Source organism: Triturus cristatus, chromosome 3_1 (assembly GCF_964204655.1).
Source record: "Triturus cristatus chromosome 3_1, aTriCri1.1, whole genome shotgun sequence".
Lineage (NCBI taxonomy): Eukaryota > Metazoa > Chordata > Amphibia > Caudata > Salamandridae > Triturus > Triturus cristatus.
In genome coordinates, this window is record NC_140583.1 from 364,706,844 (window position 1) to 364,722,210 (window position 15,367).

Here is a 15,367-nt window from a genome sequence, read left to right on the forward strand (position 1 = left end):
TCTGCCGCGCTGTCTAGCATTGTCAGAGCCCCCCGTTCAGAAGTGTCTCATTTTTAAGTCGCTTTAGGTTGTTCTTCCTGCTTGATAATGTAATCTGAATTACGATGTGTTTCCCTTTTTGTCTTTGGTCGATCTTCTGTCTTTTGTTCTGATGGCCCGTCCCTCTCCGAGATTTTTGATGAACCCTGAAAGGAACGAAAGGAGCCTGTATCAGTGTCCAGAGGCATGTCAGTTTTCCTAATATTATCATGATTCCTACGGTTATACGTCTTCTCAGAGGACGTTGGGGAGACCCACCCCTTGATCATTAATTCTTATTTGTATTTTGTTTTTGGATTGTTTGTTATCCCATTTCCTTTCAGAAGAAGAGGGTGCTTGCTTTGAGTTGTCCTTGTTGGGATTACCCGAATCCTCAAAGAAAAGTACCCCCTAAACATACTTTTTAGGTCCAGGAGCCAGGGGGAAAAATCGAAGAAAAAATAACATGAAACTATACTCCGGTCGGTCCTGTATCTATTTATCTAGTGGCCTATTCAAGGTTCAAATCGTCCTGTCCCACAAAAATCAGTCTTGCCATGCTCGAATATGCAAAAATATATCTATTTGTATTCATCTTTTTACTTTTTTATTTGAATAGTTATAACATATCTATCTATAAAAGTGTTTACAAAATCATAATAGACAGTTGATTTGTTGTCTTATACAGTTGAATTGTACAACAAATATTATTTACAGATAAAATACATAGAAAGACACGGGCGTTAATCCTAACAATACAAGCACATAGGCCCCAAGCAACTAAACCTTACATAAAGTAATCTCACCTCTCATACCACACTCTCACAATCAGTACAATCTCACACAAAGGAATATGTGGGGAACCCTCAGTAATTGGCTGGCATACACTGATGCAGAAAAATCAATAGGGGAATGGATCACTTGTAACCGCTATACCAGGGTTTGTTAGTTAGTGGTTCCTTCTTTTAAAAAACCCTCATACACGTATGTAGCTGGAAATGGAAAGGGGAAGTATATCTTGGTTCTCCACCTATACGTAGCATGACAGCATAGTCATAGGGTTTGTTAGGTATGCTGACCTCCACCCGGAGGTTAACCAGTGGTATTTGCAGTAGTGTCCAGAGACAAATAGGTTAAAAAAGTGCTTGAAGTGAAATTAAAATTCTTCAGAAATCCTCACTTGAGTGCAAATAATTATTGGTGAGTGGGAGTTTAAAGAAATTAAAATGGTGAGCGTGTGATTTTCGACCGTGTTACTATGTCTAACATACTAAGAAGTCCATTTATACGGTCGACCCGTTTCATCCCCGTTTGCCCAGCCGGGTCTAGGGGGCTTACTTCAGGACCATAGAAAGTGTATCTGTGCCCACCAAGGGCAGAGCAAGCACAAGCAAATAAGTTCCCATAGCTGCAGCAAGCCGGGATACACTTGTCAACCCCCGAAGATGCCACATACGAGTGTCTTTTAAGGTATTATTGACCTAATCCTCACAGTGGGCTAATATTAACCCAACTGACAAGTGCAATACAGATCGTATCTGCACAGATACACTTTCAAAGACAGCAGCCTTCCATGCATCATCCCATTATCTCAGCATCAATACTCAACATTATACAGCATGTCCTCTCAGCCCTTAGACACATCATTCACTACATCATCCCCTTCCCTTACACACAGGACAAACCAGACATGCCATGTACTACAGAACCCTTTTTCCTTTCAATCAGGACAAATATCAAACCAATGCAACATTAACCCAGAATTAACAAGGCAAACTCTCACATCTTTTCATTCTTCCGCATGCAACACGCAGGAAAATACTCTCACAGTTTCTTGCACACACAAAAGTAGAACCCAGCACTTTGCCACACCCCAGAGTCAGGACCACTTGCTGGCCAAACCAATATGACCATGTGCCAGCTGCAAGATGGCACCTAAATCTGCAGCCAGAACCATGTCCCCTGGAAGCTGTACAAACGTCATACAGCAAGTCTCCCGTTCACAATTATGACAGCCAAAAACAGCCGCAGTCTGGAAATTACTAGTACAGTAAAACAATAAATTAACCGTTCATTGCTTTACTAACACAACAATACATACACATGATAGTGCAGTATTGCACTCCCATTCCTAACAGCAGTCCAGGTCAGCATATCAACTTAACATAGTGGTAAGGAAGCCTTCACATAGACCCCTGGAATGCTTTATCACTATCCTTTATGTGTAAAATAGCGGATGTGAAAATGGTGCTACTCCTACAATGCTTGAACGCCTTACTGATTATGCCCAATGCCCTCTGCCACATTCACCACACTGAACACCAAGCAAATATCCTTAGTGTGGGTGGCTAAACGCAGTAGCTAGCCCGGACTCCATTAAACCTGGATGGTAGGCTGGGACTCCCGGGCTAGAAACTTTATTATTATGCAGCCTCGTCAAATATTAACGAGTAGAAGAGACTGCCTAAAGGAACACACAGACACCCCAACACATTATCGGGAATTTCCCGTAAATATTTGAGAAATTCCTAATGTGTTGGGGTAAAATATGTCACCCTGGCAGGATCTGGGAATAAATTGTAAACGTAGTCCTTAAGTGACCCCTTTTCCTAATGAGCAGTACATCAAGGTCCTTTAATTATTTTGGCATACATGCACGGACGTTTCGGAACTGCATTGGTGAGAAGGGGGCTATGACACACTTGGGGCACTTATACCCTAGAGAAGTTTTCATTACCTTTCAGGAGGTACAGGATACCTTTGGGGTTAAAATTGTCCCGTTTCTCAAATTTGCTAAACTGGCACCTATAGCCAGTGAGCTCTGGACTGGTTGCCCAGACGTATATCTTGTTGCGATTACGCTTGATACAATATTGATATGTGGCCTGGAACACCATCTCATGGCCCTCTAGTATAATGCCCTAAAGGCAGCTTGACTCCTGAGGAATTAAACTCATCTAAGCTCCTGCAATCCAGGGGGAGCTAGCTGGCGCACGAGCAATAGGCTGCACTGATGTGAGGCTCCTACAATTATTCAACAATTTATCCTGCCGAAGCAATCCTAATATGCATCCCGCCGCACCGCAGTGCGGACTATGACCAAGTGAACTGACGGCGTAAGTTTGAAGCGGGTGGCGCATTGCTGATTGCCGTCACGACACCTCCCTGTGGGCACCGCTTGAGGGGACTGCCTTGCCTGGAGCCTCTGAAGGGTGAAACTTGGTGCGCGAGTGCCGTGGCGCCCACGTGGCAGCTGGGCCCCATTCCTGACTCGGCTGAGTCCCTGCCGTCTTTCCACAACAGGGGTGAGTGCGTATTGATTTGCCCCCAGTGAGCGCTCGAGGATTCCCTCCCCTGTTTACCCGGAGAGACAGAGGCTGGGAAGACCCTCCCATTCAGTACTGTGGCTCCTATTCTCGGAACGCGGTGCACCGAAAGCCGCCATTACAGCCTGCCACCAGATTGCAAGTGCGCAAGCCCCTCTGCTAACGTTGAGCTGACCGGAGCAGTGCTGTGAGCCTCATGCGGGCACCGCGCGGGGCCAAACCACTGCCACTTACGGATCCTGCTGCCCTTTACTGCTACGCTGCCACATTGCTGCTGCGGGGGGTACCTGTGGCGCCGCGGAGACCCCCTCCCCTGTGCAGGCGCTCCTTCCTCCAACTTCACAACGCTTGCCTGGGCGGATGCTTGCAGAGACTCAGTTGGCCTGGCTACGCCGGTTACGCATTGCCTAGCCTGCGATACTGGGGAACACCGGGAAATCGACTGACTCGTACCACCTGTACCTCGGCGGACTGGTTGGACAGCAGGTACTCCTTTGATGGTGATCCGGCCTTGCGTTAGCTTGCCACATTGCGCAGCAGCAGCGACTGTCGTATGCGGCCTACCTGGCACTCTGCGCCACTTCGCACTGACTCTGACAGCGCGACCTGCCTCCGCGACCCTAAGGCTGCCTCAGCCACACCTCGGATGACTCAGCCTCCAGCTCTGGTAACTATCCCTCAGACGCCGCTACAGCTTGCACATCCTGTGCCCACCATCACAGTGTGACTGCACCCTTCTGGGGCCTGACTTCCTCGCACTGCCTCTTTGCTGTGGTGCACACTGACCTGTGGCCCTCGTGAGGTTCAGCACTCCTTCTTGCTGCCACTGCCTGGAACTGCCGGGTTGGACACCTACGCTTCTCTAACCCCGCACTAGGTGAACTACCACCTCACGTGCATCGACTGGCATAGCTATAACTGTCACCGTATCCTAAACATGGGGAAAGCAGACATCAAACACACCTGGCTGACCTTCGAAACCAAGAGGAGCGGCAGCTTACAGCATGAGGGCCCAGAGGAGACCAGAGACGAAACTGCACAGGGTGCGACCCCTCTCGCAAGATGACAACATGAAATGCCTTCTTCTAGAGATGCGGCAAAGTCTAACTTCTATCCCAGAAAAAATGGACACTATGGCCAACCGGATGGATCTTATTGTCCATAAGTTAGATGGTCATGACGAGCGCATCAAAAAAACTGAACACCGTATTTCAGACACCTCCAATATCCAGACACATGTGGCGCAAATGGACAAACTGCTTAAAATCATTGCTGCGAAAAGCGAAGATCATGATCCGCGCAGCAGGAGGAATAATATTCGAGTTCTTGGTATGCCCGAGAGCGCCAACACAGGCAGGATGAAAGAATACATAGAAAAACTGTTGCGGAACACAATTGGCACTGCATCCTTTTCTTCCCAATTCATAGTCGAAAGGACGCACCGATCGCTCGGGTCCAGACCACCACCAGGAAGCAAGCCGCGCCCCTTCATTGCTCGGCTCCTAAATTACCGGGACCGAGATGTTGCCCTCAAGATGGTTCGGGAGAAACGCCAACTCACATTCGAAGGAAACACGTTCACACTCTACGGCGGTGCTACAGGAGGAACGACTTAAGTTCATCCCCGTCAAGCCCAATTTGACTACGCTCTCCTGTACCCGGCCCGCCTGTGAGTCACGCACCAGGGCAAGCAATCTTTCTTTACTAACCCGCAACAGGTGGAAGACTTCCTGAAACGCCTTAAATACCACAACAACTCCTCCGCCTCTCCGGATGCATCATTGAGATCGACTTCTCCAGCCACAGAATAACTGATTCCTGCTACATGCCGTTGCAACCCATGTGACACTTGAAGCACCGCACCGTCACAGCACCACATGAATTTGATGCACGGATCTGATAGACTGGGACACCTGTCACTACGAACCAGATAAGTGACACACTGGGGCTATATAACACTTGACACCGAGCGTCCTCGCCCTCTTTGACTGTGGTCTTTCCAGCGTTCCGATACTCTGAGCGCAGGGAGTTACTGTGCATGAGCCTAGGAGTTTCCCTCCGAGGGTGCTCCCCCTTGCTCCTTGCTACATACCTGTATGCAGACTGTTCTTAGGTTTGTTGGATTTTTTGGGAGAGGGAGGTTAATGGCCAAACGCCGTGTTGCTTGCAGGTGGGGGCAGAGGCAGAGTGCCGAAGCTTAAAGACTGGCTCTCCGACCTAATATACTGTCAGGAACAACGGAATACTTATGCAGAATTACTCCCTTGGAATCACGGCCCAAAGATATTTGTGAGCCTCTGAAACACTACCTCATAACGCATCCCTTAGCAGCTCCTGCCGCCACTGAAGAAGTACAAGCACCATAGATATACATGTGTGCCGAGTACATGGGATGATTACTTCGCACACTCCAAGTCACCATTTCACCATCCCTCTTCCCATTATACCCGAAAGATGATGCACTATCGGTGACGGGGAAACTGGGTTGCAGATCTTAAACAATTTAGTCTAACTTGCCCTTCAGTACTCACATGGTTTTAACCGTAAATAGTGCTTTTGTGGCCGCCAAACTTGATTTATGGGTTGAGGTTAAGAGAAAACATAATTGACAGGGTGGATATCTGGTTATACCATGAACTGCTTCTGTATGAAAAGACTACCATATGTGAATTTGTATCAAAGTGTCTGTAGCTACTGGATCTTAATGTTGCTGTATTATGTCACTGAAAATCAATAAACGCAATTAAAAAAAAAATTAAATAAAAAAAAAATCCTGCCATCCACAAAGACTGTATGGGACGATGGATAGAGCCCGTTTGTTATTGGTAATGGAACACTTATGAATAAATACTGGGCATTGCTGTACGTCTTAAATGCATTGTACAGTTTATACGGGGGTGAGGGACGTGCAATAATATTAGCGTTGTAGTACTGTTATTTGGACCTGGGCCAACTGCGAAATGTAGTTCGTATATTTTGCTAATGTTTGTAATTTGTTTTGCTTTAAAAATAATTTCTTCACATACTACATCTACATTAGATACTACTATACATACAATAGCACTCCAGTACAGGCAGTCACACACCAGCAAGACAATTACTGTTGTAGGATGCCTCCATTGTTCTATTTGGATGGCAGAATCTTCATACAAGAGTCAGGAGACACTCAAAGGGTATATATCTTATTCCGTGTAAGACCCTTAGTTTACAGTCACAAAAAATAGGTGCCACTAGGGCTCCATTCTCCCTCCAACTGTAATCAACTCCCAGACCTTACCTAGCACAGGCACCAACATCCCATGCACCAACACATTCTTTCTTACAGCATCCGCACTTAACATTCTGTTGCATCCACACTCAGACCATGCATACAAAGGAACATAAGGTCGCTACATCCTCTGTGTTTTTACAAACAGGACAAAAAAGACTTGCCACATCATTACAGGCTGTAATTATTTACATTTAAATCCGGTGAATTTTTTAAAGCGTTTGAAGTAATTCATTTTGAATTTATCTACTAGTTGTTTTTATTCTTGCAGATGTTTGTACTAACCCTGCTTGAGATCCCCAAACCAAACTTAACCCCTTCGGTGCTCATGACGGAACGGTTCCGTCATGAGCCACGGTTGAGCTGTGCTCATGACGGAACCGTTCCGTTATGACCACGCCCGCGCAAGATTCCGTCAGCACAGCGGCGGAATTTGCGCAGCATGGAAGGGGTTAAACATTTGAAAGTTTGTTATTCTTCTATATATTGCAATTCAAAAATGCAGTTATTGTGCTAATTTACAGTTAAGAGTTGCGAGTTTATTTCAGTGCGGACACTCATAAGCCAGCAGATCTTTTTTATCAGTGGCAGTTAATCTTTCTTAAAAAATACATATTTTGCGTGAATTTCATAATGTTTATGGTGAATCGATGTCATACACTTCGGTCTCAAATTGACAACAATAAGCCACAAGCAGCTTGTACTGTATAATAAATGCTTGTCTTTGTTTTCCCTCAGACAAGAGATGACTTCCTTGGTCAAGTGGATGTCCCACTGCATCATTTACCGGTAGGGACTAACAACGACTATATTATGTCTCCGATAGTTAATGGCTCACCATTGTTATGCATATTTTTCTTTTAGGGTCACGTCATACAATAGCATTCTGCTCTTGGGTCATAGTTTTATTAGTTGTTTTGATAAATATCTGGGATTTGGGAAAGTATTCCACCATGGTAGTCATAAAAAGCATTGATAAATTGAAAATGTTAATCAGATACTGGATTTAGTGTGAGCGTCACCCGTGTTTGAGCACTTTCCCTAGTGCACCTTCTGTTTTTCGTATAGCACACTCACTTGTTTGTTGTTAGCAGTTGTAAACATCTGAAGGTTATGTTGTAAGTAATGATTTAGAAATATTTTTGCACCATTATTTGATACTTTTCTCCTAAAGGTGTTTTGTGATGTGAGACTTGCACACTTTTAATCAATCAATCAGGGTTGGTAAAGCGCAACTACTCGCCTGTGATAGTCTCAAGGCGCTGAGGAGAAGGGGGGATGACTCTTTTGAGTGCTGGGGTTATCTGAAGTGCCAGATCTTGAGGTCCTTCCTGAACTGTGGGTGCTTGCCAGAGTTGGAGGTCGTGCCAGACTTTGGCTGCGAGGTAGGAGAAGGACTTTCGTCCTGTTCTGGTCTTGTAGATACGTGGAATGGTTGCTAGAGAGCGCTCGGCTGATCAGAGGTGTCTTTTGGGTGCGTGGAAGGACAGGCGGTTGTTCAGGTATGTGGGTCTGGTGTTGTGAAGGGCGTTGTATGCGTGAGTGAGGAGTTTGAATGTTTTTCTTCTTTCGACTGGGAGCCAGTGGAGGTGTTGGGTGATGTGACTGCGACAGGGGATGTCGAGGATCAGTCTGGCTGCGGCGTTCTGGACAGTCTGGATTTGCAAAGGATCTCATTGGCGGTTCATTGCCAGCGATGAGTCTGGTATGATGCTGAGGTTTCGTGCGTTGATGGGGGATTTCTGTCTGCGGGGGGCCAGCAGGAGTCGTCTCATGCGGAGGGGGTGTAGCCAAGGATGAGAACTGCTGTTTTCCCTGAGTTGAGTTTCAGGCAGCTGTTCTTCATCCATGTGGCGACGACTTTCATCCCTTCTTGGAAGTTGTATTTGGTGATGTTGGATTCGTTGGTGAGGGAGAGGATCAGCTGGGTGTCGTCGGCATAGGAGACAATATTGAGCCCGTGGTTCCTAACAATGGTTGCAAGGGGGGCCATGTAGACTTTGAAGATGGTGAGCAGGGGCGGCAGGTGAAGTTTGAAAGTGGTAAGGCATAAAATGAAATCACCACTTTTCCATTAACGAGTGAGTACGGAAAGATTAACAGGCTACAGCATTTTTGAATAGAGAGGCTAGCCCTTGTATGATAACATACTATATGTTCGAGGCATATGAGCTGCAGATTGTACACTTTGCATAGATCGCCATCTGGTGTTGGGCCCGGATGTTTGCAGTTTGTTTTTGTTCTTTGGACAGTCTTTGGAAGTCACGAGTTCGGTGACTCCTCCTTCGGTCCGTACTGTGCATGGGCTTCGGCTCCATCCTCAGATTGTTTTTTTCCGCCATCGGGCTCGGATGTGATACTTCGTGCTCCGGCTTCGAACTTTTACGGTTCCAGCCTCGACGGAAAATCCTCGTTCATCGAGTTTCTTCATCTTCTTCATCTCTCGTAGAGGCACTTTTCTCGATTCCACACATCGGCACCGGCCTTCGGGCCCTCCTCGACTCCGGTCCCGGCCGATGGAAAGGACTCCGTTCAAAAAGTGCCCAAAATGTGGGTCTAAATTTCCCCACACCGACCTCCATCAGGTGTGTAACCTTTGCCTCTCTCCAGAACACGAGGCCAGAGACTGCCCCGCCTGCAAGTCTTTTCGATCAAAAAAGACCATCCGGGATCGAAGAGCTCGACGCACCATGGCGCACTCATCGACCGCGGCTCCACCGGACATCTTCGGAGACGACACCGGAGCTTCGGGGCAACAACACACCGAGCAGGAGGAAGACATCGTCAGCGCTTCCGAGGCCGACGACTCCGACCTGGAGGACATCACACCGGCGCAGAGGGTCGTGAGTACTCTACCCCCTCCCACCCCCGCGCCCATATCCAAAGAGACTCAGGTTACACCTTCGCCTTCGGGCCTAGGGAAAACCAAACATGCAGCTTTTATCACCCCACCTTCGGGCCCGGTGTCGAAGCATCACAAGTCTCACGGCAGCTCGGGCTCGAGCCAGCCTACTCCTGGTGCCGATAAACACCGTTCGGCACCGAAGAAAGTGACGCCCAGCTCGACTCCGAAGCCACCGGTGCCGAAGCCTGGACTCTCGGTGCCGACGAAACACAAGCATAAATCCCTCGGCACCGACGCTCCTGCGTCGAAGTCTATCTCGACGCCGTAAAAAACGGAGGTTCCAAAAAAGCATGGCGCAGAAAAACCACCCAAGTCCTCGGCTCCGAAAACATCGGCGCCAGCGGACGATTCGGCGCCAACGGACCTTTTTACACCTGATCCTTCTCAAAAAACCTTATCAAAGGATCCAAAGACTGGGCTATTGATTTTGTCTATCAAGAAAAGACGTCTTGACACACCAGCTCCTCCTCCACCGCCCAAACGGAAGGACTCTGCCACATCTCCTCTCAGAGTGCCCTCCCCACCACCTCCTCCACCTCCTCCTCCTCCTCCACCACCTCTTCCACCTCCTCTCCCTCCCAGGTCTCCGCCACCCTTGCCTCATCACTCCCCAACCCCGTCCCCAGAACCGGATTACGGGGATCCAGATTATGATCCAGCGGAAGCCCCAAAGGACCCCACACCCCCAGGGACCCCAGACCCATGGGAGGATTACCAAAACCCTGACATACCAGATGTGCCTCAAGATGACCTCTACCCATCCAGGCCATCTCCCCCGGAGGACTCACTAGGGTTTCACCACTTAGTGCAGAGAGCAGCACACTATCATGGGGTGGAACTGCATAGCGAACCAGTGGAAGACGACTTCTTACTGGATACATTTGATATTCAGGATAAGTCCACAGCCATCTTGCCCATGCTTAAGGGTGTTACCAAACATGCTGCAGAGGTGTTCAAAGACCCTGTCAGGGCCAGGGTCTTAAACCCCAGAATAGAAAAAAAGTACAAAGCAGCACCCACAGATCCTACATACATTAAGGTCCCTGCTCCTTTAGATTCCCTAGTTGTGTCCACAGCTAGAAAGCGGTCTAACTCCCAGTCCTCAGGTGAGCCTCCACCGCCAGATAAGGAATGAAAACTCTTAGATGCGTCTGGTAAACGCACTGCCTCGCAAGCCGCAAACATCTGGCGCATTGCGAATACACAAGCGCTGCTTGCTCGTTATGACAGAGCACACTACGATGAGCTTGAGGCTCTTATGCAGCACCTCCCGGAGACACACAAACGTAAATCTCATGACCTAATACAGGAGGGAAAGCTCATTACTAACACCTCCATTAAATGTGCCCTCGATGCAGCGGACACTGCTTCTAGAGCCATAAATACTAGTGTCCTGCTTCGCCGTCATGCCTGGCTCAGGATCTCAGGGTTCAAGCCAGAAGTCCAGGCATCCACACTAAATCACCCCTTTGACCAACAACACCTCTTTGGGCCAAAGGTGGACGAAGCATTAGAAAAAATGAAAAAGGACACGGACACAGCAAAGTCTATGGGGGCATTACAATCCCAGACCCCTAAACGCTCCTTTCGGCGTTCGTCCTTTCGTAGCACAGGCAGAGGCTACTCCACCAATAGCGCCTCTACCTCCTACAAGTCCCCTCCTCAAAATACCTTCTCAAAGGGCTACCAAAGGGGTGGATACAGGGGCAACAACAATAAGGGCAGGGGCAAAACCAACACCACCCGTTCTGCCACACCGCCCGCACAATGACTTCCCCTCGCTCCCCCCAGACCATCCCACTCCGGTCGGGGGCAGACTACGACACTTTATCCACGCCTGGGAGTCCATAACATCGGACAAATGGGTGACCCAAATTATTCGGTCAGGGTACTGCCTCGAGCTAACATCTACCCCACCCAATATCCCACCAAGGCACCGTCCAATGTCACAGGAACATTCCACACTGCTCAAACAGGAGGTGATCTCCCTCCTCCAAAAACACGCTATAGAGCAGGTCCCCGTCAATCAGCAAAATTTAGGGGTCTACTCTCTGTATTTTCTAATACCAAAAAAAGACGGGATCCTGCGGCCCATTTTGGACCTCCGGCCTCTAAATGCATACATACATTCAGACCATTTCCACATGGTCACCCTACAACAAGTCCTCCCACTCCTCTGTCAGGGAGACTTTCTCACTACCTTGGATTTGAAAGACGCATACTTTCATATTCCAATACACCCTTCTCACAGGAAGTACCTCAGGTTTGTGGTGGACGGTCAGCATTACCAATTCACGGTTCTCCCCTTCGGGGTCACCACCGCACCACGGGTGTTTACCAAATGCCTAGCTGTAGTAGCGGAATAGAAATGGTCCCAGAGCATACATAGAGATTGAGAAAAATCAACAAAACAAATATTACAACAATTTCAAGGCAGGACCATAGTGTTATTTAATCACACTAGGAACAGGCACATAAATGCATAGGGTAAATCACACTATTTACAATATTTACAAAAGTGCGGGGTGCCACGGGGAAGGGGAGGGAGTGACGAGTTGGGTAGGGTAGTAAAATAAGTGACATAAACAAGTTCATAACAATGGTACAAATCAATTGCTGGGCACCTAAGTGTCGTGCCAAATATTCAAGAGTCGTTCATTGACAAAATTAAATATTATTGCCAAAAAGCCATATACAGGTGAAAGTCCACAGTGCTCAACGCACTATTGAAGGTACTGGCATGATGGGATGTCGACGTTTCGACCCCTCTTCAAAGGTAGGTAGATTATTTCCTTACAGGTGGGGTCTTCCTCAGGACAAAGAGGATGGTGAGCCGGGGAAAGGTAGGCACCTATACAAAAATATGGGTGGGAATTAAAAAAGGAATAGTGCCAAGCGGAAATTCAACTGTAGGACTGGATAAGGATATGACTGCCATAGTTACCAGGGAAAGCGAGAGCATCAAATCAGTGACAGCTTGGCATCTGGGCACAAAAGGCTCCGAAATCGGGTGGGAGTGAAAGTCACCTAAAGATTAATTAAAAAGCGACAGTAGGGTCAACCATGGAGTTTGACTAAAGGTGAGGGAGGTGGGTATTTGACTCCAAATGAATCTAAACTCACGTGTATTGTTTAGCAAAGAAGGGAGGATTAGATTACTCCATCGACAACACACCGCTATGTAATCGGTATGTGAGGTGAGACGAATCACCGGGAAAAACAGCCTCTAAAAACAAATGGAGAGAGCGCTCTTTTAATGAGAGAAACGATTGGTAGTCCTAAACTAGAGAAATACAGAATAAACAGGACCAGGCAACCCACAATTATCATCCGTCTACTAAAGTATCAGAAAGCGGGACTGGCAAGTCCAGTGAATAGTAAAACTGAGAAACTGTATAATTGATGAGTCAAACCAGCAAAATTAGCTTATATCCAAAGGGTAGAAAAATCCCAGTAATCAGAAGGGCGATACAATGTGTTGTACACGAGGACCCAATAACCGGACTGAAATATAACTAGAGGCAAATCCGGTTGAAAAACCGTAACATTAATGGATAAGGCAAAAATTAACTGTAGGTAAAAAGGGGGACTAGACAAATGGACAAGTACAAAAATCCTAGGTCGAATTACCGTAACAATAAAGGATAAGGCAAAAATCAGTTAATTTTTGCCTTATCCTTTATTGTTACGGTAATTCGACCTAGGATTTTTGTACTTGTCCATTTGTCTAGTCCCCCTTTTTACCTACAGTTAATTTTTGCCTTATCCATTAATGTTACGGTTTTTCAACCGGATTTGCCTCTAGTTATATTTCAGTCCGGTTATTGGGTCCTCGTGTACAACACATTGTATCGCCCTTCTGATTACTGGGATTTTTCTACCCTTTGGATATAAGCTAATTTTGCTGGTTTGACTCATCAATTATACAGTTTCTCAGTTTTACTATTCACTGGACTTGCCAGTCCCGCTTTCTGATACTTTAGTAGACGGATGATAATTGTGGGTTGCCTGGTCCTGTTTATTCTGTATTTCTCTAGTTTAGGACTACCAATCGTTTCTCTCATTAAAAGAGCGCTCTCTCCATTTGTTTTTAGAGGCTGTTTTTCCCGGTGATTCGTCTCACCTCACATACCGATTACATAGCGGTGTGTTGTCGATGGAGTAATCTAATCCTCCCTTCTTTGCTAAACAATACACGTGAGTTTAGATTCATTTGGAGTCAAATACCCACCTCCCTCACCTTTAGTCAAACTCCATGGTTGACCCTACTGTCGCTTTTTAATTAATCTTTAGGTGACTTTCACTCCCACCCGATTTCGGAGCCTTTTGTGCCCAGATGCCAAGCTGTCACTGATTTGATGCTCTCGCTTTCCCTGGTAACTATGGCAGTCATATCCTTATCCAGTCCTACAGTTGAATTTCCGCTTGGCACTATTCCTTTTTTAATTCCCACCCATATTTTTGTATAGGTGCCTACCTTTCCCCGGCTCACCATCCTCTTTGTCCTGAGGAAGACCCCACCTGTAAAGAAATAATCTACCTACCTTTGAAGAGGGGTCGAAACGTCGACATCCCATCATGCCAGTACCTTCAATAGTGCGTTGAGCACTGTGGACTTTCACCTGTATATGGCTTTTTGGCAATAATATTTAATTTTGTCAATGAACGACTCTTGAATATTTGGCACGACACTTAGGTGCCCAGCAATTGATTTGTACCATTGTTATGAACTTGTTTATGTCACTTATTTTACTACCCTACCCAACTCGTCACTCCCTCCCCTTCCCCGTGGCACCCCGCACTTTTGTAAATATTGTAAATAGTGTGATTTACCCTATGCATTTATGTGCCTGTTCCTAGTGTGATTAAATAACACTATGGTCCTGCCTTGAAATTGTTGTAATATTTGTTTTGTTGATTTTTCTCAATCTCTATGTATGCTCTGGGACCATTTCTATTCCACTGTTTGTTACCCAGGTCCCAGTGATTATTGGGTTTGCCCTTAGTTCTATAGCTGTAGTAGCAGCACACCTCAGACGTCAACATATTCACGTCTTCCCTTACTTAGACGACTGGCTGATAAAAGCCGCGTCCTACGACCAATGTGTGCAACATACAAACAGCACCATCCAACTGCTCCACCAGCTAGGCTTCACGGTGAACTACCAAAAGTCCCACCTCATACCATCTCACACAAAGCAATATCTCGGGGCCACTATAGACACCTCCAAGGGTATAGCCTATCCCAACTCAGCCAGGATCGCAAGCATACAAGCCTTGCGCCAAACGTTCATTGCTCAGCACTCTCTCCCAGCGAGAGTGTTCATGAAGCTAATAGGGATGATGGCATCTTGCATTTTCATAGTGCCCCATGCAAGACTCCACATGCGTCCACTCCAAGAGTGCCTAGCACGACAGTGGAACCAGGCCCAGGGACAGCTGACGGATCTGGTGTTGGTGGACGGCCGCACCCATCACTCTCTGCAGTGGTGGAACACCACAAACCTTTCCAAAGGGCGGCCGTTCCTGGACCCGGTTCCTCAGGTGATTCTAACAGCGGACGCATCGCTCTCTGGCTGGGGAGCGCACCTCCTACACCTCACAATGCAAGGTCTATGGACGCCACAGCAAAAGTCGCTCCACATCAACCATCTGGAGCTCTTGGCGATCTTTCTAGCCCTAAAATCCTTTCAAAAACAGATTTCAGCCAAAGCAGTCCTCATTCGCACAGACAATATGACTGCAATGTATTATATTCAAAAACAGGGGGGGACACACTCTCCCCAGCTCTCCCGCTTAGCCCAGAGCATATGGAGATGGGCAATTCCACAAAACATCTTTCTCCTTGCA

General features: G+C 47.1%; 1 protein-coding gene across 4 annotated transcripts in view; it reads left to right on the forward strand.

Moving 5' to 3' along the window:
- The window catches only part of NEDD4 (NEDD4 E3 ubiquitin protein ligase), a 1,922,401-nt gene that overhangs the window by 681,247 nt on the left and 1,225,787 nt on the right, over nucleotides 1-15,367 (forward strand). For all 4 annotated transcript variants that reach the window (XM_085644133.1, XM_085644134.1, XM_085644131.1 and 1 more), the window contains one exon: nucleotides 7,351-7,401. In XM_085644133.1, coding sequence (XP_085500259.1) covers nucleotides 7,351-7,401 — 51 coding nt within the window. The remainder of the gene's footprint in view (nucleotides 1-7,350; nucleotides 7,402-15,367) is intronic.